Here is a 23,331-nt window from a genome sequence, read left to right on the forward strand (position 1 = left end):
ATGTAAAGTATGAGACTAATGAGAAAATTATATCTATGTTTTGTTGATCATTTTCATTCTCTTTAGAGTAATGTTGGCAGATACTTTCACATCTCACATACAATATTCCTATCAGTCTCCCACTTGCAAACGTGACCAAAAGTCAGCGTTGTTTGGGAACGAATTTACTCAGCGTTGTTTGGACGCTAGCTTCACCCCCTTGCAAGTCTCCTCTTCTCTTATCCGAACAGGGGCTTTAGCAGCACTTGCCGTGTCGTAAACGTGACGATGGTATGCATCGATTCCTTCGCCTGGAGTCGTTTACGTGGCCCTCTTCCTTCAAATCCGAGGCGAAAATTTTGACCTCTTTTCACCCTTCTACAGCAATCGTGCCAACCAGACGAGAGGGAAGGAAAAAGAAAGGTGGGAAAAAATGGAGCTGAAAGCATCCGCTCATCAAGTTGCCGGGCACCAAGCAGCCGAAGGGAAACTCGGGCCCCTCGTCGACAACGCGGGCCGATTCTTCAAGCCGCTCCAAGACCAAGATCGAGGGACGAAGGAGGTGGGCTTCTACCAATCTTTCTGGTCGAATCCTGAGGTACCCAAACGCATCCATCGGTTCTTCCCCCGGTTCTACGGCACCCAACTTCTAGAAGCTTCGGATGGCTCCGGCTCCCATCTTTACCTCGCCGTCGAGGACCTCGTCTGGAATCTATCGCACCCATCTCTGATCGACGTCAAAATCGGGTCAAGAACTTGGTACCCAGATGCATCCGAGGAATATTTCACCAAGTGCTTCGAGAAAGACAGGGACTCCGCGAGTCTTAAATTGGGGTTTCGTGTTTCTGGGTTGCAGGTCTACGCGAACGAGGAATTGGGCTTTTGGAAGCCCAACAGGAATTGGGCGAAGGCCATTCTCAGTGCGGAGCAGGTTAGGTCGGTCTTGAGGGCGTTCGTTTCTTCGAACGCTTCGTCGTCGTCGGGCGATTCGCGTTCCACTGATTGCGCCTTTGCACACGCCGTCTATGGTGGTCCGGCGGGGATCCTGTCTCAGTTGCTGGAATTGAAGCAGTGGTTTGAGAACCAGACGGTTTATCATTTCTATTCAACATCGTTGCTGCTCATGTATGATCGAGACGGGACTGCTGAGGGTCGAGCGTCGGCAGCCACGGTAAAGCTGATTGATTTCGCTCACGTTCTTGACGGGGAAGGTGTGATCGATCACAATTTCTTGGGAGGGTTGAGTTCGTTGATAAAGTTTGCGGGGGATATACTTGTCCATGCCAATGGTGATGTAGCTGAAAATGGAACGATTGGATCTGAAAAGAATTGACGTTCTCGAATGCTCGTGAGTTTTTTCCCTCTTGGAACGAGTTTTGAGTTTCTTCTGACGTAATGTAATAAATTTTGTTTTGCCTGGCCAATTCGTTTTGTTTGCTACGGGCTGCACATTTGAACAGTGTTGTGAGAGGCGTACGCCTCAATACCTGAAGCGTACGCCTCATAGGCGAAGCGCACGCTCAAGGTATTGAGGCGTTGCATTGAGGCGTTTCAGGCTTGAAACGCACGCTTCACTCATGTGAAGCGCACGCTTCAAGTCGAAACCCGCTTCCCTTCTAAAGGGTACTCATCTGCGTATGGACTCGGCAATCCCGGAGGAGATCGATCCGATGTTCAGGATGATGTACTTGGTAAACGAGGGCAATCTGCAAGGGATTCAGGAGCTTCTTGATGCAGGGCCGGATGTGAACTTTAGAGATATTGATGGGCGGACTGCCCTTCATGTTGCTGCGTGCCAAGGTAGAGTGGATGTTGTTGAATCGCTGCTTAAGCGAGGTGCCAAGGTTGATCTCCAGGACCGCTGGGGAAGCACGGTAAGATCCATTGGTAGTGGTTCATTTCCGGTTTTAACTTTTGTCTGATTTTTCAGCTTCTCAGGAAAAAAAGAAAAAAGCCACTTTAATCACTTTCCTAAGCCTGGCCAGCCCACATTACCATCTTTTTCTTTACTCCTTTTTTCGCCCTTTGTCGGTTGGGAAATCTGATTCTTGCCTTTGTCTTTCCCTGCCCCTTTCCTTTCCTTCTCTGCGTTTTCTATCATTCCACCACAGAAGTTTCCACGGCGTCTTCTTCCCCTTTTTTCAGGAGATTCCATTCCCTCGCAACGCGGAGAACGCCCTAATCCCTTGCTCCTTCTCGTTACAAAGGTAACGATAAGTTGTTTTTTCGAATCCCAATTCTCTCATTTCTTGTGCTAGACCGAAATTCTCTCTTCTGAACGAAGAAATCCCCTCTAGGGTTGTATATTTTAGGGTTTTGTCTTCTTCTTATTCTCTGTTGAGTCTGCTACAAGTCTTTGTTGTCGTTCGGATTGGTCGTAATTGGTGGTTTTGAAATTGGTTGGGGTTTTTCTGCTTTGAATCTTGGGTGTTGAGTGTGTAATCTAGTTCAGTCCAAGGGACCCCCGATTGATCATGAAGCTTGCGCTCCAACGCCTCGAGGCTTACGCCTCTTCATAACATGCTCAACGCCTCGCTTCGCCTCAGCGCATTTAACAACCTTGCATTTGAATATACATTTCAATATAAATATCAGGAAAATTTTCAGTAGTTGGATGCTTGGTAGTCTGATGGGAGGAATAATTTTGACCCATGAATGAGTGATCCTGTCTTCTGTTGCACGGGAAACTATTATGTTTTATAAATGTAACAATGGAATTGATGGGATGGTAGTCGTCACTGTGACAAACCAACCTCTTTTTCCTATGGCACAAGAAGTTGGTAATGCAACATAAAGGGTAGATGGTGTTTGGAAGTTTCACGTGCTCACCAGGTATCTGACTTTATCAGGGGATGAACATTTGATAATCATGCTGGCAGGAGTTTGGGTAAATTTGCAATTCGTTTTCGCTGTATATGATACATACACATTAGGTAGACATTGACTTGAAAATTCAACAAGTAGGACTCATCAATTTGATTGCCTGTCTCTTGTTATTGCTGGTAATTAGGAGTTCAAAACGCTTGAAACTTGCCAGCATGTCATGAACTTATGCTGGCTTACACCCCCCTATCGAACTGAGAACTGTTGCATGCCTTTTTACAGTACATCTTCTGCATTGTCACAGCTGTTGCATGCACTGGCCATGCATCGGCTTCTGGCTGTCTATCGAACTGAGAACTGACAGTACATCTGCTTTGCCGCAGCTGTTGCATGCACTGGCCATGAATCGGCTTTTGGCTGTCTATTGAACTGAGATTGCTTTCAAATAATTGTGGTGCAAGGGTCTGCAGTAGCTTATAGCGTTTTTATCTCCTACAAATGTCAGATCTGCACTAGCCAAGAAATACCAAGAGTGCAATTGTGGTCATTGTTGGGTGTTGTGGCCATTTGTTATCAGATATTGTACTTGTTCATTCTAGCTCTGCTGTTGTATTACCTTTTGTATGCCTCTCCTTAGGTGTTAAACAAGTTCATACTGCATTTCGGTAGAGACTTCATAGTTTACTTTGTGGTCAACACACTTTGCCAAGGGGTATAATAACTGGCTATATTTTTGTCACTATAGTTTGGCATTGACCTAATCTATGTAAGCATAGTTCAAACCAAAACTTCAGTTTGTCCGTCCTGCCTCATTAGGAGGAAAAGACATTCAGAAGTTCCTTCATAATGCAGATTTTAGCTCCCTCATATTTGCAGTGCACACATGCAGATAAGAAAATGATTTCTCCTTGGAGTCTCAATCTGGAAGGAGCTGATGATGGCATGGTTAACCAAGTCTGCTGCCTGATTTTTCATCGACAAATTTCTTGCGTTACATGACAACTCTAATATGGTTGATATTTCTCCACTTCAGAAAATTAGGGGAGCTAATCGCTAAATATGAAGAGTCCGATAGTATTAGGTGGCATTTACTGGAAAGCCTGCTACGGGGAATATTGATGGTACGCCTAACAGACTGGCTCTCTTGTGACTTCATTCCATGAAGAAGAACCTACTAGTTTGATTCCTGCTGAATATGCACTAGCATTTCCATCATAAAAACGAGTACACTCTGCCACTGTTAAAATCAGAGGCATTCTCCAAGTTTCCACTACCATGAAAATTTTGCTCTCTGGTCAAGGAAGATTGGGAATGACTCATTTGATTGCGTGGTCTCATTGGATGGTCAAAGTTGTTCCTCCACTAAATGACTTGCACTCATGCTTGGTTTTTTTCTGCTTTGATTATGTTTTGAACATGGGCAATGATGCAATATCTGCACAGTTTTTTGACTGTTATCCATATTGAAAATGCACCATGCTTGAAGGTGTCAGTACCGTGTCAGTACCGTATGAAATCAGGATGGTAGCACAATTTTGGCTTTTGGCCACAGATCATTCTTTAGATGTGCTATGCTTGAGATATGCACATGCTGGGCCAGATTGTATACTGTCCACAAAACACTGATTTGCTTGGTGTCTCAGCTCCAAATATTGATATTTGAAAGTAGTTTTGCTGATGTCTAGTGCATTGACTGTGTTATACTCCTAGTGTCGTGGGGCTATTTCCTTCAATAGGCCAATGCGGCGTGACGATCTTTTCTTACCGCCGCAAGCCTACTTGTCAGCTCGCTTGCCAGTCACGGAAGCTTGAAATCAGAGAGCAAGAAAGAATAGAGGGAGAAGAATTGCAATCACAAGAAGCAATCACAACGAGGGTGAACAAAAGAAAGCTCAACACATTTGATTCATTCATAATTTTGCCCGTAGGTTATTACAATTCAAGTATACGGGTTGCCCCTTTGGGGTATTGATTCACCTGAACCGGGCAACTTACATCAGACTCAACAAAAGCAAAACAGACTCTAGATGCAACTTTACAATGGAAGTCACAAGAGAACATGCTCTCCCCTTCAAATCATGCCCCGTCCTCAGCACCATCTGTTTCATGGTAAGCCCTGAGTTCAGTCGAGTAGCGGTTGTTCATCCAGAAAATTGGCTTCCACGTAGGTTCCGTTGTTTTCTCCCACTGCACTAAGTATTTCTTCGCTTCGCCCAAGTAGTTGACTTTGTGGCGGAGGATCCGACTGAGGTTCTTCTCGGCTCGTTGTGTTGCTGGGGCCCTCTGCATGATGAGAGCGTGTTGTGACATGCTGCATTCTGGATCTTCATCGTCTGGATGGAATTGCTTGAGGTTGCACATGTGGAACATCGGGTGCATCTTGAAGTCTGGGGGCAACTCCAACTTGCCCACCTTCTTTGTGATGGTGAAGGGTTCTTCATACTTTCTGAGCAGTTCACGGTGTTGCCCGCAAAAAATGCTTGTGCGACCTGCATATAACTTCAACAACACTTGGTTCCCAACTTGGAACCCAGCGGGCCGACGATGCTTGCCCGCCCATTTATTCATTCTCTTTGTCGCCTTGTGTAGAAATGTCTTCGCCAACTCATTCTGCTCGTGTCAGTCTCGAACAAACTGATAGGCGAAGGATGACCTTCTCTTTTCTTGCGCGGCAAGAGTATGCGGGGTCAGTGGTTGCTGCCTCGTAGCTATCTCAAACAGGCTATGACCTGAAGACTCGTTCTTCTATAGGTATCTGTGTCACATTAAGGAGCTTCACCCAATTTTTTTATTGGCACTAACAAAGTGCCTAAGGTACTGTTCAAGTATCCCATTGATGCACTTTGTTTGTCCATTTGTCTGTGGATGAAAGTTTGTTGAAAGCAACAAATCAGAGCCAAATAGCCAAAATACTTTACGCCAGAACTTGCCCGTGAAGCGAGCATCACGATCACTCACAATGCTCTTTGGTATGCCCCAGTGCTTCACTACATGTTTTATAAACAACTCTGCAGAGCACTCTTTAGAAGCTGAGATAAATGTGACATACTTTGAGAAATGATCCACCACTATCATAATAGAACTGAGACCTTCTACCTTTGACAAACTAACAATGAAGTTCATGGAGATGTTATCCCAAGGACGTTCTGGAATTGGTAGAGGCTCAAGGAGACCGACAACCTTTTGGTTTGTCCCCTTATCTTGTTGGCAGATGAGGCATGTTCGCACATACCCTTCCACATCATCCCTCATCTATGACCAATAGTAGTCGCGTTCACAGAATGCTAAGGTCTGTTATTGATCAGGATGATCGACCCATAGTGTATCATGACACTTAAGCAATTCTCGACGGAGGCTTTTCCACCGCGGCACGAAGACACATCTTCCTTTTGTCACAAGAAGGCCATCCTGTAGCCAAAATCGCCGAGTCTTCCCTACTTGTGCCAGAGAAACAAGGTATTGCGTTGTCGGATCCTGCTGCGTACCTTCGCGAATGCAGCTCAATAATGCACCCTCCAAATGTATTTCAGAAGGCTCTGCCTTCACAGCTACATGTTCAGCCCTGCAGCTAAGGGCATCCACCACAATATTGGTCTTTCCAACCTTGTACTCCAAGGCAAAGTCAAACTCAGTCAAAAACATCTACCACCGAGCTTGCTTAGGCGTCAACTTCTTCTATGTCTAAAAATAGCTCGTAATCACATTGTCCATCTTGACGATGAACTAGGCACCCACAAGGTAGTGTTGCCAAGTCTTGAGGCAATACACGATGACTGTCATCTCATGTTCATGCACTGTGTAACGCATCTCTGCATCCTTTAGCTTACGACTCTCATATGCAATTGGATGACCCTCCTGCATAATAACTCCGCTGATAACAAAGTCTGATGCGTCTGTGTGAACCTCAAAAATTTTTGAGTGATCAGGCAGTCACAACACTGACTCCCTCACTAAGACTTTCTTTAAGTCATCGAAGGCATCTTGGTATGCTCCTGTCTAGAGCCATACCCGATTCTTCTTTAACAAATTTGTGAGGAGCACAACAATGCGGGAATAACCTTCAATAAAACGCCGATAGTAGTTTGCCAAACTAAGGAATAACCGCAACTTTGGGACTTTGTTTGACGAAACCCATTCTTAGATAGCTCTTATCTTTTGCCCATCCATGCGCAACACACCACGCCCCACAACGTGGCCAAGGAAGTTTATCTCCTCCTGCTCAAAGAGACACTTCTCTCATTTGACACAGAGGTCATTCTCCTTTAGTATCTCAAACACTGTTCATAAGTGCTCAACATGTTTATCCATATTGCTATTGTAGATCACGATATCATCCGGGTAGACTACCACGAACTTGTCTAAGTAAGGATAAAAGATCTGGTTCATTAAAGTTGTGAACGTGGCTGAAGTATTCGTCAACCCGAATAGCATTACTAAGAATTCATAAGCATTATAGCGGGTGACACAAGTTGTCTTCGGCTCATCACCATCTGCAATCCTCACCTGCCAGTAACCCGATCTCAAGTCTAGCTTTGAAAAGACTCTGGCACTGCCTAATTGATTGAACAAGTCTGCTATTAGTGGCAATAGGTAATTGTTCTTTAATGTGACATTGTTTAGCGCACAATAATCCACACACAATCACTTAGAGCCATCATGCTTCATCTGAAATAATACTGGGGCGCCAAATGGGGCTTTCGATGGATGAACGATTTCTGTATTCAACTTCTCGTCCAGCTGCTTGCACAACTCTTTCAACTCAGCTGACCTCATGCGGTATGAAACCATTGTGGGAAGCTTCGCTCCCAAGGTCAGCTCAATCTTATGGTTGACCTCGCGTCTTGGTGGAAGACACTTCGGCAATTCTGGAGGCATCACCCCCTGAAACAGTGGAGCTAGGGTCGGCGACACTACTTCTTCCACCTTCCATTCCTTTGCGTGCATCGTCGATAACACTGAAGACTGTCTGCTCCTCATGCTTGACACCCTTCTTTAGCTGCATCGTCGATAACACTGAAGACTTGCCTTTCTGCGTAAGGCACTGCACTGTGTGAGATAAGTTTGGTCTCATGATCGTCAACGTGTTAAAATTTGGCAGCATCATAACATTCTGGTTCTGCAGAAACTTCATACCCAAAATTATCTTAAAATCGTTCAGGGGCACCATAGAGAAGTTGGCTTTGCCGACCCAACTCTCTACTTGGATAGCCACATCTCTTGCTTCACCAAGGATGAGCTTGGCCTCAGAGTTCACCGTTTTGATGGTCCTCTGCTTTGGCCTGGGCTTCAAGCTCAACCGCTATGCTTCTTCTAGCGAGACAAAGTTGTGTGTGACTCTGGAGTCTATCATTGCTGAAGTAGACTTTCCATTTGTAATGACTTCGAGATATATCAGTTCTTTGTTAACCTGCATGTTCTCAACTGCGCAACTTCTAGCTGTGTTGATCGACCGCATGGCTCTTATTCGCGGTTTCATGATCTCAGTATCACTGCATTTTGCCTGCGCAACATTGGCATGCCCGTCGTTCTTCACAAGGTGCTTTGGGCACTGCCTGGCGATATGCCTATCGCCACAAAACTATTATGTCACAACCGCACCCTTGTTGTTATTGTTATACTTTATGCAATTATGTTTCTTGTCGGATTGGTGGCGTGTCGACGCCTCACCTTTGTTGTCGTGTCGCTCATTCTTTTTGTCTTTGTGGTCAGACTTCTTACCGACTTTGGTTGATGGGGTGAATGACTTACATTGAGTGTCAACTAAGTGTTCGGTCGTCACATATGCATCTTTCAAAATACGGAGGTTGCTCATTTCCACTTCAGATTGTGCCCATGATTGAAGTTCCACAATGAACCAGTTGAACTTGTCTTCTTCTGGCATGTTAGGCACCTTCAACATAAGCTTCTGAAATGTTCTGACATAGTCTTGTAACGAACCAGTATGTTTAAGCTTTTGACCATCCGGTACGCCTGCCTTTGCGCATTCCTCAACATGAAGTAGTTGTGCAGCTTCATTTTGAAGTCGTCAAAGGTGTCTATCACGCATTGACCCTTTTCCATGTCACTACACTTTCGCCTCCACCAAGCGATAGCATCTCCATCGAGTAGAGCTATTGTAGCCTTGATCCTAAGCTCCTCAAGCATCACATTTTGAATATCCAAGTAGTCTTCTACTTGAAACAAGAAATTCTCAATGACCTTGCTGTCGTGAGAACCACTGAACTTTGCTGGTTTTGGCACATCAATCCTTGATGACCTTTCACTATTTCCTCCATTTAGGGTCACTGTCCGCTGTAACGTACGATTTTTTAACTGAAGCTCCCCTACTTTAGTCTGCAAGTTGGTCATTATAGTTGTCAATGAAGTGACATGTTCCATCAGCAAGATCACCCACTTTTGCAGGCTCGTCACCACATCATTCAGTCCACTGAATTATTCAACTGCGCGTGAAATCACTTCTTCATGCGAAGTCACATCTTCTACCAGCCTGTTGACAGTTGCAGTCATCCACTCTTGGCTTCGAGGAGAACCCATCTCTTCAGCTTTGGCAATTGTCTTACCTTTGGTGTTTTGCATGTTTTGATAGGGCGCCACGATGTTTTGCTCACAAATCATAGCCTGTCGACGCGTCGATCGACACCGACTCTAGAGTCCCTTTTTCAACACAAGAACAGGCTCTGGTACCATTTGTTACGAGCTTATTTTTTTCAATAGGCCAGTGCGGTGAGACGATCCTTCGTCACCGCTGCAAGCCTACTTATTAGCTTCTTGCCAGTCACGAAAACTTGAAATCAAAGTGCAAGAGAGAATAGAGGGAGAAGAATTGCAATTACAACGAGGGTGAACAAAAGAAAGCTCAACACATTTGATTCATTCACAATTTTGCCTGCAGGCTAGTACAGTTCAAGTATATGGGCTTCGCCTTGGAGGTATTAATTCACCCGAACCAGGCAGCTTACATCAGACTCAACAAAAGCAAAACAGACTCTAGACGCAACTTTACAATGTAAGTCACAAGGGAACGCCTAGACTGTTCATCTTAATTTTCTTATTGCTTTTAAAAATAATCATAAGTTTTCTGGATTTTGTCTTATAAATCCTAATGCAATGAGCGGAATTAGCTTCTATTTCAACATCCCTTCTCTATAAACGCCATCTTAACCAAGGCCTGAAGTTCCAGGCATCCCACCTGGTGCTAACCTCTAGCTTGGCTTTCATGAAATGAAAATAGCAAGTTAAAAGGCAAAAAAAAAGGCTGCAGAAATTAAAAGTTTACCTGGAAGTCTCCTAGAATTTTTTATAATGGAGAACATGAGCGAAGGGATACCAGGTTGTGGCAATTTGGACATGCTCAAAACCAATCCACGTAACTCGCGAGAGGTTCTCACCATACCTTTTGCTACGCAGGAAGCATGCAATACAGAACAGAGAGAAAAGAATACAAGAAGGCCAAGTTAAGGGGTGATATGCAGCGTCTTTTTCCATTATGAAATTTCCGTGTCATGGAAGGCCTCCTTGCGTCTGGTAGTAATAGTGGAGTCTATTTATAAGCATGAAGTTATATTAAAAAAAGAAATTGTACATATTGGGGTAACAGTACGAAGGAAGGTTGTTAATCACCTTGCATGCAGCTTGACCTGGTAATGGGGCATCCTTCTCAACATATTCAAGCAGCTCTAGGACATGGCCTTGCAGTTCACCCCAGCAAAGTGCATAATCATCAACTGTAAGTCACCTTTGAGCTCGACTCACAGACAGGCATATCTGCAACTGGCATTGGCGCGTAAACTGGCCCCTACAACACAGGCGCAGCTGGGTTTGGCCCCACTACGCGCTGTCTGCTTTGATATGGGCATAGGCCAAGGAATCTAGAGAGTGAAACTCTCAGTTGCAGTTTATATTAATTGGTTTAATCTGTAGGGAGTGAAACGGGCGAAGATTTTCAAATGTGTAACAAGTAGTACAATGCGAGAGGGAAGCCATTTCCGTTAAATGTGAAATTGATTCAGTATGTAAATTATGTGAAAATTAGGACACTCTTATTTAATAGTTGCTTTTACTATGCCATGTATTTTTAAAATGATGTGCCATTCTTGTGTGCATTTGTGCACATTACTGGTAAGTAGTACAATGCAAGAGGTTTCCGATAAGGTCCGTGAGAAAAGAAGCATAGTCTTTGAGGGTATGTTTGATTAGATGAAATGAACAAAAAAGATAGAACAGAACATTGTTTCTGTTAGTTTCATAACAACTGTATCAAGTCCCCACGTTTGTTTGGACCCTACTCAGATGCTGTGTTCCATATGTCTGTTGTTTGATGATGATGTGTGGACTGGGATAGACACCGGGATCTCGTCGCACTGTGAACGGCCAGTCGCAGGTAGAGCTCCGAGCATGCTGCCAGCCAAGAATTCAAGCGTGCTTCCCCCCAAATATTTATCTGAATTACCTCCATTCACTGCTCTCTGCCTTAATTCCAGGCACAACGACCTTTCCTTGACGGTAACCCCTAGGTTTTCGGCTCGATCTGATGCATCTCCTGCCTCAAGAATCTTGAGGTCGGCAAAACCAGATCGATCATTGGCCGATTCGATGAAAACTCCTCCTCTTTCAACATCCTTATGCTTGGAACCTCTGCCCTTCTGATTCCGGTCTGATGAACTTGATGTTGTTTCTCCCAAATAGGGCTGGTAAATGAGTTGAATAAGACGAGTTTAAAGTGTTCAAGCTTGGCTCATTCTTGTCGCAAGAGTTCAAGCTCATAATGCACCCCGGTTAAATGAGCTGAGCACGAGCTAGCTTGTTTACGGTTAAAAATTATGTATAATATATATTTTAAGTGTATTATATAAAAAAATGCAAAAAATATGTATACAAAGATAAGGATGCATGGAAAATATATACATAAAATGTGAACTATTAAGTGTAATACATATTTTAAGTATAATATACAAAAAATATGCATATTCCATGTTCGTATAAATGTCTTTGGTTTTTGTATTCAGTTGGGTACCGGGTGGCATGTAATAATTGGATGTATAAATAGTTATTATTTTGATTTGGGTCTGTTATATGTTAGAAATCAGTAGCGAATATTATGAATGAAGCTGAATTTGAGGTTATTTGATAATTTCATGTGAATTGGGTCCATTCATGAATTTAACTCACGTGGTACATGGAGGATCCAAAGTTGGAGTTCTAAGTGTGGCGATTTTTGAAGTGAATATCAAATTTCTATTAGTGATTTTGTTTTGTGTTAGATATATGTCGAAGTGGTATATTGCATGTTGATTGAAATTGGATTCATGATTGTTTGAAGTGATAGTGAATCTCAGGTTGGTTCTTGATTGACCTTACGTGGTAAATGCAAACCCACATTGGAGTTCTCAAGATCTTGATCATTTTCTTGTTTATGCTGTAATTGGGTTGTGATTTTCTGTTGAAGTACTAGTTCTTTTGTGTCAATTGGAGTGTTTAGAGTGTGGAGAAAGCTCAAAATTCGTGAGTTGGTGTTTGGAACCCTTTTTTGAGGAAAAAGAACCAAGTTCTTGATTTGGAAGGGGGTATCATTATGTTTAGGCCAGTCTAGTTTAGATCCAAAAAAATGGTCAGATTAAAAAATTCATATCTCCCAAGTTTCGTAGTGTTTAAGTCTGAAATTTTTAGTGTAGCTTCTCTTGTATGTTATCTTGTTCCTTCCTTCAATCTCATAAGGTGAATTCAATAGAAACCCTATAATTTGGAAGAGTGCAAACAAACTTGGACAATCACCTTGTTGAGTGTTTAATAAAAGAAGCTAAAGAAGGAAAAGGTGCGAAGCAGGTTATATGTCCCCCCCCCCCCCCGAACAGGGGAGTTAGCTACATCTCATGTTCAGGGGTCCCAAGGAGCACCACGTATGTAAGCATGTGTGTCTCGTATCCCCATGTTTGTCAGCATTAATTAACGTTGGAGTTTGATGCGATTGCAAAGACTTAAGTACCCTCTCCTCCATTGGTGCAAAAAAAATGATGATTCTTGAAAAGGAGTGGTTGTAAAGACTTAAGTGCCCCGAAGATGATTATTTAAGACCCAGTCTCTGCACTGCAGGATTATCCGAGAAAGAAATCTCTCCTGGAGGAGGCCATGAACATCAACCCTCTCTCTCTCTCTCTCCCTTCTCTTTCTGCTTCTGTGTACATCCAGCAGAAGATCATACATTGCTCCATCAAGCACCGACTGACCTGCACATTGACTGTTGTAGAGCCTGATTCAGAGTTTTTACCCTTACAGGAGGAGGGTTTGGGGGCTCCTCCCAGCGTGGGTAGCATCATTCAACTAAATGAGTTATAGATCCTGATTCAGAGTTTTTACCCTTACAGGAGAGGGGTCTGGGAGCTCCTTCCAACGTGGGTAGCATCATTCAACTTGAAGAGTTGTGGAGTCTGATTCAGAGTTTTTACCCTTACAGAAGGGGGGTCTGAGGGCTCCTCCCAGCGTGGGTAGCATCATTCAACTTGATGAGTTGTGGAGTCTGATTCAGAGTTTTTGCCCTTATAGGAGGAGGGTTTGAGGGTTCCTCCCAGCGTGGATAGCATCGTTCAACTTGATTCGTTGTGGAGCTTGATTTAAAGTTTTTGCCCTTATAGGAGGAGGGTTTGGGGGCTCCTCCCAGTGTGGGTAGCATCGTTCAACTTGATTCGTTGTGGAACCTGATTTAGAGTTTTTGCCCTTACAGGAGGGGGGTCCGGGGGCTCCCCCGGCATGGGTCCTGGGTGTCATGGTCAAAAAATGCACAGGGTATCGTGGTGAGAAAGACATATTTTTTGTTCCAAGCAAGGTTGGAAGAAATCAATAGAAAATCCAGCAAGGAGCATGCCAGAATCAAGATGTAGATGTCAAGCGAGAATGGTGTTGTGCAACTCAAATAGCACAGAATAATAAGGGTCTGGTTTTTAGTTAAAATGGGGAATTAAATGACAATAAAAATCGCTGAAAATTTACAGAAATAAACCAGACTCAATAACGAAGACACCACTTTTTACGGATTTGGAATATGATTTCCGGTTAGGGAGATATGGCCCTGACAAGTTGGTCCTAATTCGGATAGCGATTTGCTTACTGAATATCACTACAAATCGCTATAATGATTTGCGGAAGACACTACAAATTGCTATAGTGAGATTTAAAAATACTATAAATCGCTATAGCAATTTGCGGAAAACACTACAAATCGCTATAGTGAGATCCAAAAACACTATAAATCGCTATAGCGATTTGCGAAAAACACTACAAATCGCTATAGTGAGATCCAAAAACACTATAAATCGCTATAGCGATTTGCGGGCTCGTTGGAGACCCAAAAACACTACAAATCATTGTAGGAAAGCCCGATAACACTACAAATCACTGTTGGAAGGCCCCCAAAAAATTTGGTCCGGAGGGCGCTGACTGCGCAGCGGGATCCTTGCCGGGGGGGGGGAGCCCCCGGATCCCCTCCTGTGAGGGCAAAAACTCTAAATCAGGCTCCACAACTCATCAAGTTGAATGATGTTACCCACGCTTGGAGGAGCCCCCAAACCCTTCTGCTGTAAGGGCAAAACTCTGAATCAGGCTCTACAACGAATCAAGTTGAACGATGCTATCCACGTTGGGAGGAGCCCCCAAACCCTCTTCCTATAAGGGCAAAAACTATGAATCAAGCTCCACAACTCATCAAGTTGAACGATGCTACAATCAGTGTGCAAGTCAGTCGGTGTTTGATGGAGCAATATAGGATCGTCTGTTGGATGTGCACAGAAGTAGAGAGAGAAGGGAGAGAGAGTGAGAGGGTTGATGTTCATGGCCTTCTCGAGGGAGAACTCTTTGCCTCCCTTGATTTCTTCTCTAGAGAGAGAGAGGGTTTTACAGTGTTTTACGGAGAAAGAAGAAGAAGACTTTGAAGAGTCAACATCATCCTCGACTTTCTGGATGGAGGACATGTTTGTCCTTTTTTTGAACTGTTTGTTTTTTCTTTTTTGAATGAAGGGCATTTTTGTCATTTTCTCAAACCATCACTTTATGAGAAGAATAGCAAGAAAGGGTACTGAAGTCTTTGCAACCACACCAGATTCCAATGCTTAGTGATGTCAACATACACGGGAATACGAGCCCCATGTGCTTGTATACGTGGTGCTCATTCAAAGCCCCAAATACAGACGTGGGATTCAGTGAATCATCCGGGGGGAACATACACCACCCTCTCGAAAAGGTGGCACATGAAACATTTCCCAAGCAAGAAGCATGTTTAATTAGTGGTGGAGATCATAAATGATCTTTCAATATTCCCACCCACAAACTGAGAATTTGGTACATGACAAAAAAAAATGCAGCTAGTATGGAGGATGATAAAAATGAAAATGAGAAGGTAGATGTGAGGGGCAATGAAAAGCAACTGCCTATCATTTGTGAGCACCCTACGATCACACGAGAACTATGCATTATGGGACTGGTTGTGCGTCAATTACCACCAAGTCTTCAATAATTCTGTGATTGGTGCATTACTCTTGTTGTCCAAACCCTTTCATTCGACAATGCAAGTCATGACCCGGCAACCGAATATGCTAGATCCCTGGCCACCTATGTGCAACAACAATAGGTAATACAAGTGAAGGCATTCTACATATATAAACATTGGGGTCACCTTGGAGTTTAAGAGGTTGTATGCCCACCTACATCCATCACCTTGAGGCCAATGAAGCATACATAGCCATGGAGTGCACCATTGGGAGACAAGATTTGGGATTTGGGAGGTCCAAAATATCTCTTAACACCATTTTCATCTCCATCTTGGTGTGAACATGGGTTGTTTTTACACTTGCCTTGAGGGCAAGGCAATTTTCAAGGGGTGAGAATGTTACATGCACTTTTTCCTAGCCATCACTATTGACCAAGTATTGGTGACACTTGCATTTCATACTATTATTTTTTACTTGTAATAAAGGGTATTTAATATTAGTAAATGTCTTATTTCTCAACGAGTCGTCTTTTGGTTTCCAACATTTGAAATTTTTGACCATTCGGTCAAGGGTTTTTTTTGTCCCATTTTTTAGTGTGCCTTTCTCTAGCAGGTGTCCCAACATCTTGGGTAATGAAGAGGCACATTCTAGCCATTTGGGCACTTATGGAAGGGTGCCTAATGTGTTTCTTCAGACCTATATATTTCCTGGTCATGCTTGGTCTTAGTCATCTTTTGGTTCTTTGGTTTCTAAATTAATTTCTTTCTCTTTGCACTCCTTTCTACTTTCGCTTCTCCCTTTTAAAGCTGCTCAGTGATTGTATAGTGGTGGCTGTCTTTTCTAGTGTAGAAGGAAATCGACATAGCGTAAGTTAGGTGAAAGCTTGGTTGTATCCCAGAAGTGAAGTCGTATTCTACCTTACTACACTCAGTTTTAAACCGGTGGGGGTGACTATCGCTTTTAAGAGAGCGCTTCACAGTGCCCCTCCAAGCTTTTGGTATGCATCCATTCTTCTCCAGGTCACCTATTCACAAGTCACCTATTCAGAACCATTTTATCTAACAATTTAAAAGTGATAGTTCTGCTGCATGGCGATCACTGTTTAGGTTGGAAATCAAAAACTTCTAATAAAAAAATTAGAAAAAGCAAAATATTGAGAAAACCAAAGGATTTTGGACCATATTTTTATCTTTACATGATAGATAAAGATCCATTAACCTTTTATGAAGCTATATCTTCTGTTGATGCCGCATCTTGAAAAGAAGTAATTGAAAATAAAATTGAATCAATTCTTGAAAATAAAACACGGTCTTTAGTTGTTTTACCTCCAAGTTTTAAAACTCTAGGTTGCATATAGAAATTTAAAAGAAATATTAGGGCCGACGGATCAATAGATAAATTTAAAGTGAGATTAATTGCTAAAGTTTTAAACAAAAACTAGGTATTGATTATTTTAATATTTATGCTTTAATTTTTAGGATATCTTCGATTAGAACTTTAATTGCTCTACCTTCAATTTACAAACTTGAAAATAAAAAAATGGATGTAAAAACTACATTTTTAAATGGTAACCTTGAACAATAAATTTATATGGATCAATTTAAAGGGTTTGTAGTTCCTGGACAAAAAAAGAAGGTTTGTAAATTACAAATAAGCTCCAAACAATAGCACAAAAAGTTTGGTCTAGTTATTTTAAATTATGGTTTTCATATTCTTGAATATGAAAAATGCATATATGCTAAGATAGATCATGTGAATATAGTGATTATCTACCTATGTGCAGATGATGTTATTTTTAAGCAATAACATAACATGCATTACTGATACTAAACAATTTCTTTCATTTAATTTGGATATGAAAAATATGAGACCTGCATATGTGATATTAGGTATTGAGCTTGTTAGACATGACTATGATATTATATAGAAAATGTGCTTAGAAAATTTGATTGCAAATCTGTAGACAACCCATTTTATCCCAATGTTAAATTGTCTGAGAATATTGAAAGAGGTATTTCTCATATGTATGCTATCAATGAAACTAGATCAGACATAGCGTTTTGCATAAGTAAGCTAAGTAGATACGCTAGCAATCCAAGACCTACATAGGGTCCTGAAATACCTAAAGGGAACTCCAAATTATGAATTTTTTATGGAAGAGAACCCACCAATCTTGAGGGGTACAACGATGCTAATTGGAATTCGGATGTAGAAGATTATATATCCAAGAGTGGCATTTACCCTTAGATCCGGGGCATCCAAGAAGCAAACTATTATAACTCAATATATGATAGAAGCTGAGTTAATAGCACTAGCTTCTGTTAGTATGAAAGCAAAATGACTTATGAATCTATTAATGAAGATTTAATTGGGAATTAAAGTAGTTATATATTGTGACCATCTATTATATATAAAACACGGAGCAATATTTATAATGAAAAATATAGACACATAAGTCTAAAGCATAATACAATGAAAAATTTACTCAAATAAGGAGTAATTTCTATTGAGTATGTTAAGTCTTGTCAGAACTTAACTAATCCTCTTATGAAAAGCCTTTCATGAAAGATTATTGAAAATACATATAAGGGAATGAGATTAAAACCTATCAAAGAGATTACCTATGATGAAAACCCAACAAAGTGACTCAGGCTATCTGAGTTATTTGTTCAATGAAAAGAACAAGTCATTAGAGTAATAAGATGAGCACTGAAATTACATAGAGATAAAGAGCATCTTCAAATTTCATTCTAATGTAACTGCTTAAAACCTGTGATTGAAGGATGTGACTCATGTCTCTTAATTTGTTCCATAGACCTTAAATGGCTAAAGTGGTTCAAACAAGTTTTCACTTTTGATGGACTCACCTATATGAGTGTGAATATGCAGGTCACTTTCTATGAGATTTAGTTTGTCAATAGAGCACTCATAAAATGAGATCGCATAAAACCCTAACATATGCAGCCTCTACGTATGGATGACACATGATTACTAAAAAGAAGTATGTGTACAAATGGACATAGGATGTCTATTACAAGGGCTAACTTCAAAGTGAAAGCCACTTAGTCTCTAAGACAATCTAAACCCATACACACTAAGTGAAGGTTTAAACCCTAAAGGTACTTTCATTTATACATATGACCTTTGCTAGATTTTGACTTATGTGGGAGATTATTGTTATTTGGTTCAAAATTATGGCTTTTGAATAACTTGAACATTCTTTTGTCCCTTTGACCTAAGTGTTTTGGGAAATAATATTTGGAGGAAAACTCAACTATATTAAAGAAGGTTTAGTCCCACATTGATCATTTTTTAAAGCTCAAAGGGTTAATATTGCCTAGAATTGGCCTTAAGGACAAAGCCCTCAATTTAAATTTTGAACTCTGAACTTTGGATATTGGATTTGGACTTGGCCTTGGCTTTGGCCCGATCCAGTTCAGTCTCGGTCTTGGTCTTGATCTTTTACTTTTATAGTTGGCCATTTATTTTTTATTGCTTTGAACTTATAATAAAGGGAATTTAATATTAGTAAATGTCTTATTTTCCAATGGGTTATCTTTTGGTTTCCAACATTTAAGAAATTTGACTGTTCGATCAAGGGTCTTTTTCATCCATTTTTTACTGTGACTTTCTCCAACATATGTCCCAACATCTTATGGAGGGGTGCCTAATGTCTCTTCATACCTATATATTCTCTAGTCCTGCTTGGTTTTAGGCACCTTTTAGTTCTTTGCTTTCTAAATTTCTTTCACTCTTTGCCTCCATTCTACTTCATCTTCCCTCTTTCAAGGCAGCTCAGTGACCGTGTTGTGGTGGCCATCTTGCCTAGTGTAGAAGAACGTTGCATTGTACTCTGCTGCATCCAATTTTACACTTGTGAGGGTGACTGTCGCTTTTAAATTAAAGATCCCTTCACAATGTGCCTCCAAGTTTTCGGTCTGCATCCATTCATCTACAGGTTGTTGTCTCTAAGAACTAACTTTCCAACATCCAATGCTCTATTCAATCAACCCAACATCTCTCTCTCCTAAACCCATATAGCTGATCCCCCTATTTTTTTTACTGTCTAGTTGGGGGTTAGGCAGACCCCCACTAGTTACACAACATACCATTGGGTTTTGAACTTGCAACGTCCCAACACATGATGACATGCACTAACGACTCCTACCAAACAAGCAGAGCCCCCGTTGGTAGTTGATCCCACTACTTTCCCTCTCTAAAATCCTTTCTTCTCCAACACCTCTTCCTTCTCAATCTCCTTTTGAATCCCCATCAATCCAAGCATTCAAAAAGTGAATGCAACCGTTTACCAGTTCTACAAGCTCAACTTGATGCGTGTTATATATATATATATATATATATATATATATATATATATATATATATATATAGAGAGAGAGAGAGAGAGAGAGAGAGAGAGAGAGAGAGAGAGAGAGAGAGCATCAACATTAAAGAGAGAACGAAGGGTCAACAAACATTGAGCCCAAAGATCAAAGCAGAAAATAGCCCCAAAGGCCAAGAGAAAGAACAAAACCAGAAATACAAGAGAAGTAAACGAAAAACATGAAAGATTCAACCGGGGTCAGGAGGCATCCAGGGTGGCAGAAAGCGCTAAAGGTCAGGGAACGAGAACCACAAAATAGTGTGCATGTCTACTAAAATGCAATGCGCCAGTTTATTGAAAACAACTGGGCATTCCCGGAAGATGGCATTATTGTGGGTCATCCAGACAGCCCACCAGGAAGAGAGAAGCCACGTTCTCCAGATAAGCCACCATCGGTTGCACTTGCGAACAAGTTGCGGGCCCCCACAAAAGGTCAATAGCGAAAGACTCCTGACGCACGTTGATGGCAGGCTCGTTCCAGGTTTGCTTGAAAAGATCCCCAAAGATGAGGCAGGCCCAGAACAGATGATAAGTGAATTCTTCAGTCGTCTTGCACATAAAACACCTACTCGGTAGATGAAAGTCGATATGTTTTAGAAGACAGTATGTCTAAACCCGTTCATGCATAATTAGCCATGCGAGGAACCACGAACGAGGAGTAGGGCCCCGGGCCCAAATAAGGCTCGCAAGGATCCAATCGGCACTAAGAGGAAGGAGGGAAAGGTAACAAGATTTGGTGCAAAAAGCTTTGCTGGGCACAATAGCTCGACGAAGAAACTGGGCTAGAGGATCAGGGTCACCCTCCTTGGAAATGACGACCGGCCATGCTTTGATCCAAGACCAACGCAACAGAGAAGCGTAGCGTCTACTATGGGAGTGACGATCCAAGTAGAGCGACTCAAAGGAGTCATACTTAGCAAGGAGGAAGTTAGCGCATAGAGAGCCAGATTGGTGCACGGGCCAACTTTGCTTCATGACAAGGATGATACTTCTCATTCGAGAGTCAAATATCTTCAAGCCCGCCCGACCCCTAGGAAGCGACAAATAGTTCTAACCCACCAGATGATGCTTATTTTGAAGATTGCACCCTGACCAAAGGAAATTCGCCAATAAATGAGAGAGCTTTTTGTGCACTCCAATGGGCATCACGAACATGGACATAAGAAATTTCGGGATAGACGTTAGAACATGTCTGATGAGAGTTAAGCGCCCAACGATGGAAAGGTAGGAAGCTTGTCAAAAGGAGATTTTAGATTGGACTTTTTGGAGAGTGGCATTCCAAGCGATAGAGGAGATACGCGATTGCTGAAGAGGGAGACCCAGGTAGGAAATAGGAAGCTCCGAGGAGGCACAACCGAAAATCTGTTGCCCAGTAGCAAGCAAAGAAGGAGGGACATTAAACATGGACATGCAACATTTACCGTTGTTCAGAGATAACCCAGACAACGAAAGAAAAAATTGGAGGATTAGCTTGAATCACAACATTTGTTGAATGGTGGTGCGATCGAAAAGGATCATGTCGTCGACGTAAGTAAGAATATGGTAAGGGAAATCCTTGATTCCGAGGAAATCAATAAGTCGATGCTCCACGACCCTCATCAACAAGACCATAAGATTTTCAGCAACAACGTTAAAAAGCAGAGGAGAAAGAGGGCAACCTTGCCAGATACCATGCCCTAGCTTGAACTGCTGGCCTCTGACCCCATCGATCTTTATTTGAGAGTGAGCATTAGTGACCAGTTCGCGCACCCAACTAGAGAAGCGACGACCAAAACCTAGGTTGTCAATCAAGTGGAAAAGAAAAGGCCAATGAATCAAGTTTAAAGCTTTATGGAAGTCTAGCTTAAGAGAGAAAAATGGTTGGCCGCTGATATTCAGAGAATGCAGAACTTCAGAGGCTAAAATGAAAAAAACATTAAGAGAGAGAGAGAGAGAGAGAGAGAGAGAGAGAGAGAGAGAGAGAGAGAGAGAGAGAGAGAACCAAATGAGCTTCTTATTCATCTTATTAGCTTAAGTAGTAAAAAACATTACCTTATCAACACGATTGAAGTTTCCCCAAATCCTTAGTTGAAGAAGACAACCACGAATAGGGAACCTGCATGCGTATGGATTTGAAATAGATTGGAACTACAAAGAGCCATATATATACAAAGCTATGTGTAGGAGCGCAATCACTAAGAGTGCAAGTCAAATGGAGTGATGGACGCTCAACATAATCCCTACAAAAATGTTGAAACAACATCTTTTTTGTGCAAAAAAGGCTTTTAGACGCAGTTCTGCACCATCGCTAAAGCTTCTTTAAATAAATGTCGCACACGTCCCTTGGGGGCATTAGCAACAATCCAGAACCATCGCTAAAGCCCCAAAAAATGCGCAAAACAACGCTTTTGCACATTTTTGGGGCCATTTCAGTGTGATGGTTCACTACAAGAAAATTGTTAATTAGCGACGGAATTTTGCGACGGATTTTTTCCGTCGCTAATTAGCGACAGATTAGCGAGAGATACAATCTGTCGCTAATTCGCGACAGATTAGCGAGGAAACAACTTTTATCGCTAATCTGTCGCTACTTAGCAACGGATTAGCGACTGAAATTTTTTATCGCTAATTCTTATTACAAGAACACCATTTTAGCGATGGATTTAGAGAGGGAACTCTGTCGTCGCTAATCCGTCGCTAATTAGCGACGGAGTAGCGACAGAATACATTCCGTCGCTTTTTTGGTATTTTGATTTACGATGGCTTAGCGACGGAATTATTTCGTCGCTAAGCCGTCGCTAAATGTCGCGTAAATCCCTAATCCCATCCCTCTTTCTCTTTTTCCTGTTTTGCTGTCTTGCTCCCGCCCGCCTCCCTCTCCCTCCCGCCGCCCGTCGGCTCTCGACACCGCCCGGCCGCCGCCGCTCGCCAGCCGCCGCTCCCCGTCCACCGCTCGCCAGCCGCCGCTCACCAGCCGTCCACCGCTCGCCAGCTGCCGCTCCCCGTCAGCCTCCCGCCACCGCCCGACGACGCGCAGGTAATCATTTGCATCTGCATTTTCTTCTTCTTCTTCTTCTTCTTCCTCCGATTCCTCATCTGCATTTTCTTCTTCTTCCATTAATTCTGTATAAAACATAAAAATCATCACAAAAGCACGCTACATGACTGCTGCCTATTAGCCCATGAAGCTTTACAATCCATACACATTTCCAAGACAAAATCTTTCAGGTAGAAAACCAACTTATAAGTTGGCCTTAACTCAATGTTTGGAAATATTAGGGTTGAAAAGAAGTGGATCCAATGGATGCCTGAACTCGGCTTCCATTGCAGTCTCTGAATGAAAAAAGGGTAATTTCTTCAAACTGTCATGTGGGCTGCACCAAGGTGATCCTTTATTGCCACTGCTTTTTATCCTTGCCATGGAAGGTCTTAGTGTAATGTTGGAAGACGCCATTGCACAAGGGAATCAAACTACCGGGTGCCACAAATTTCTCTCTTATTGTTTGTCGCTGACTTGATTATTTTTAGAGAGGCATCGGTCAAAAACTTAAAATTCTTGTGGTTGACTTAAGATGTTTTTCAGCCATTTTGGGTTTAAAAATAAAGGGATCTAAGAGCCAAGTCTTAGTATTCAATGCTATTGGGGGAAGAGTTGCAAAATATTGCATCAACTATTTTCAAGTGCCAAAA

General features: G+C 42.1%; 1 protein-coding gene across 6 annotated transcripts; it reads left to right on the forward strand.

The window, feature by feature from the left end:
* The first annotated feature begins 258 nt into the window (after positions 1-258).
* Positions 259-10,839, forward strand: LOC149811326 (inositol polyphosphate multikinase alpha-like). Of its 6 annotated transcripts, XR_016428568.1 has the most exons (3): positions 259-1,327; positions 3,692-3,923; positions 10,210-10,839. XR_016428568.1 is itself a non-coding variant. In XM_089993459.1 (2 exons), exon 1 carries the CDS (start codon positions 413-415, stop codon positions 1,310-1,312), a length of 900 nt encoding a protein of 299 aa, XP_089849585.1. In that variant the 5' UTR covers positions 259-412; the 3' UTR covers positions 1,313-1,327; positions 10,210-10,227. The 6 variants fall into 6 exon arrangements, 5 of the variants coding, with proteins under 5 accessions (XP_089849585.1, XP_089849581.1, XP_089849583.1 ...); XM_089993459.1 differs by lacking the exon at positions 3,692-3,923 and having other exon boundaries at positions 10,210-10,227; XM_089993455.1 differs by lacking the exon at positions 10,210-10,839 and having other exon boundaries at positions 3,692-4,251.
* Positions 10,840-23,331: the final 12,492 nt, after the last annotated feature.

Source organism: Nuphar pumila, chromosome 17, assembly GCF_984573655.1.
Source record: "Nuphar pumila chromosome 17, dmNupPumi1.hap1.1, whole genome shotgun sequence".
Classification (NCBI taxonomy): Eukaryota; Viridiplantae; Streptophyta; class Magnoliopsida; order Nymphaeales; family Nymphaeaceae; genus Nuphar; species Nuphar pumila.

Coding starts and splice junctions, on each gene's coding strand:
- LOC149811326 (XM_089993459.1), top strand. CDS start 413: ATGGAGCTGAAAGCATCCGCTCATCAAGTTGCCGGGCACCAAGCAGCC.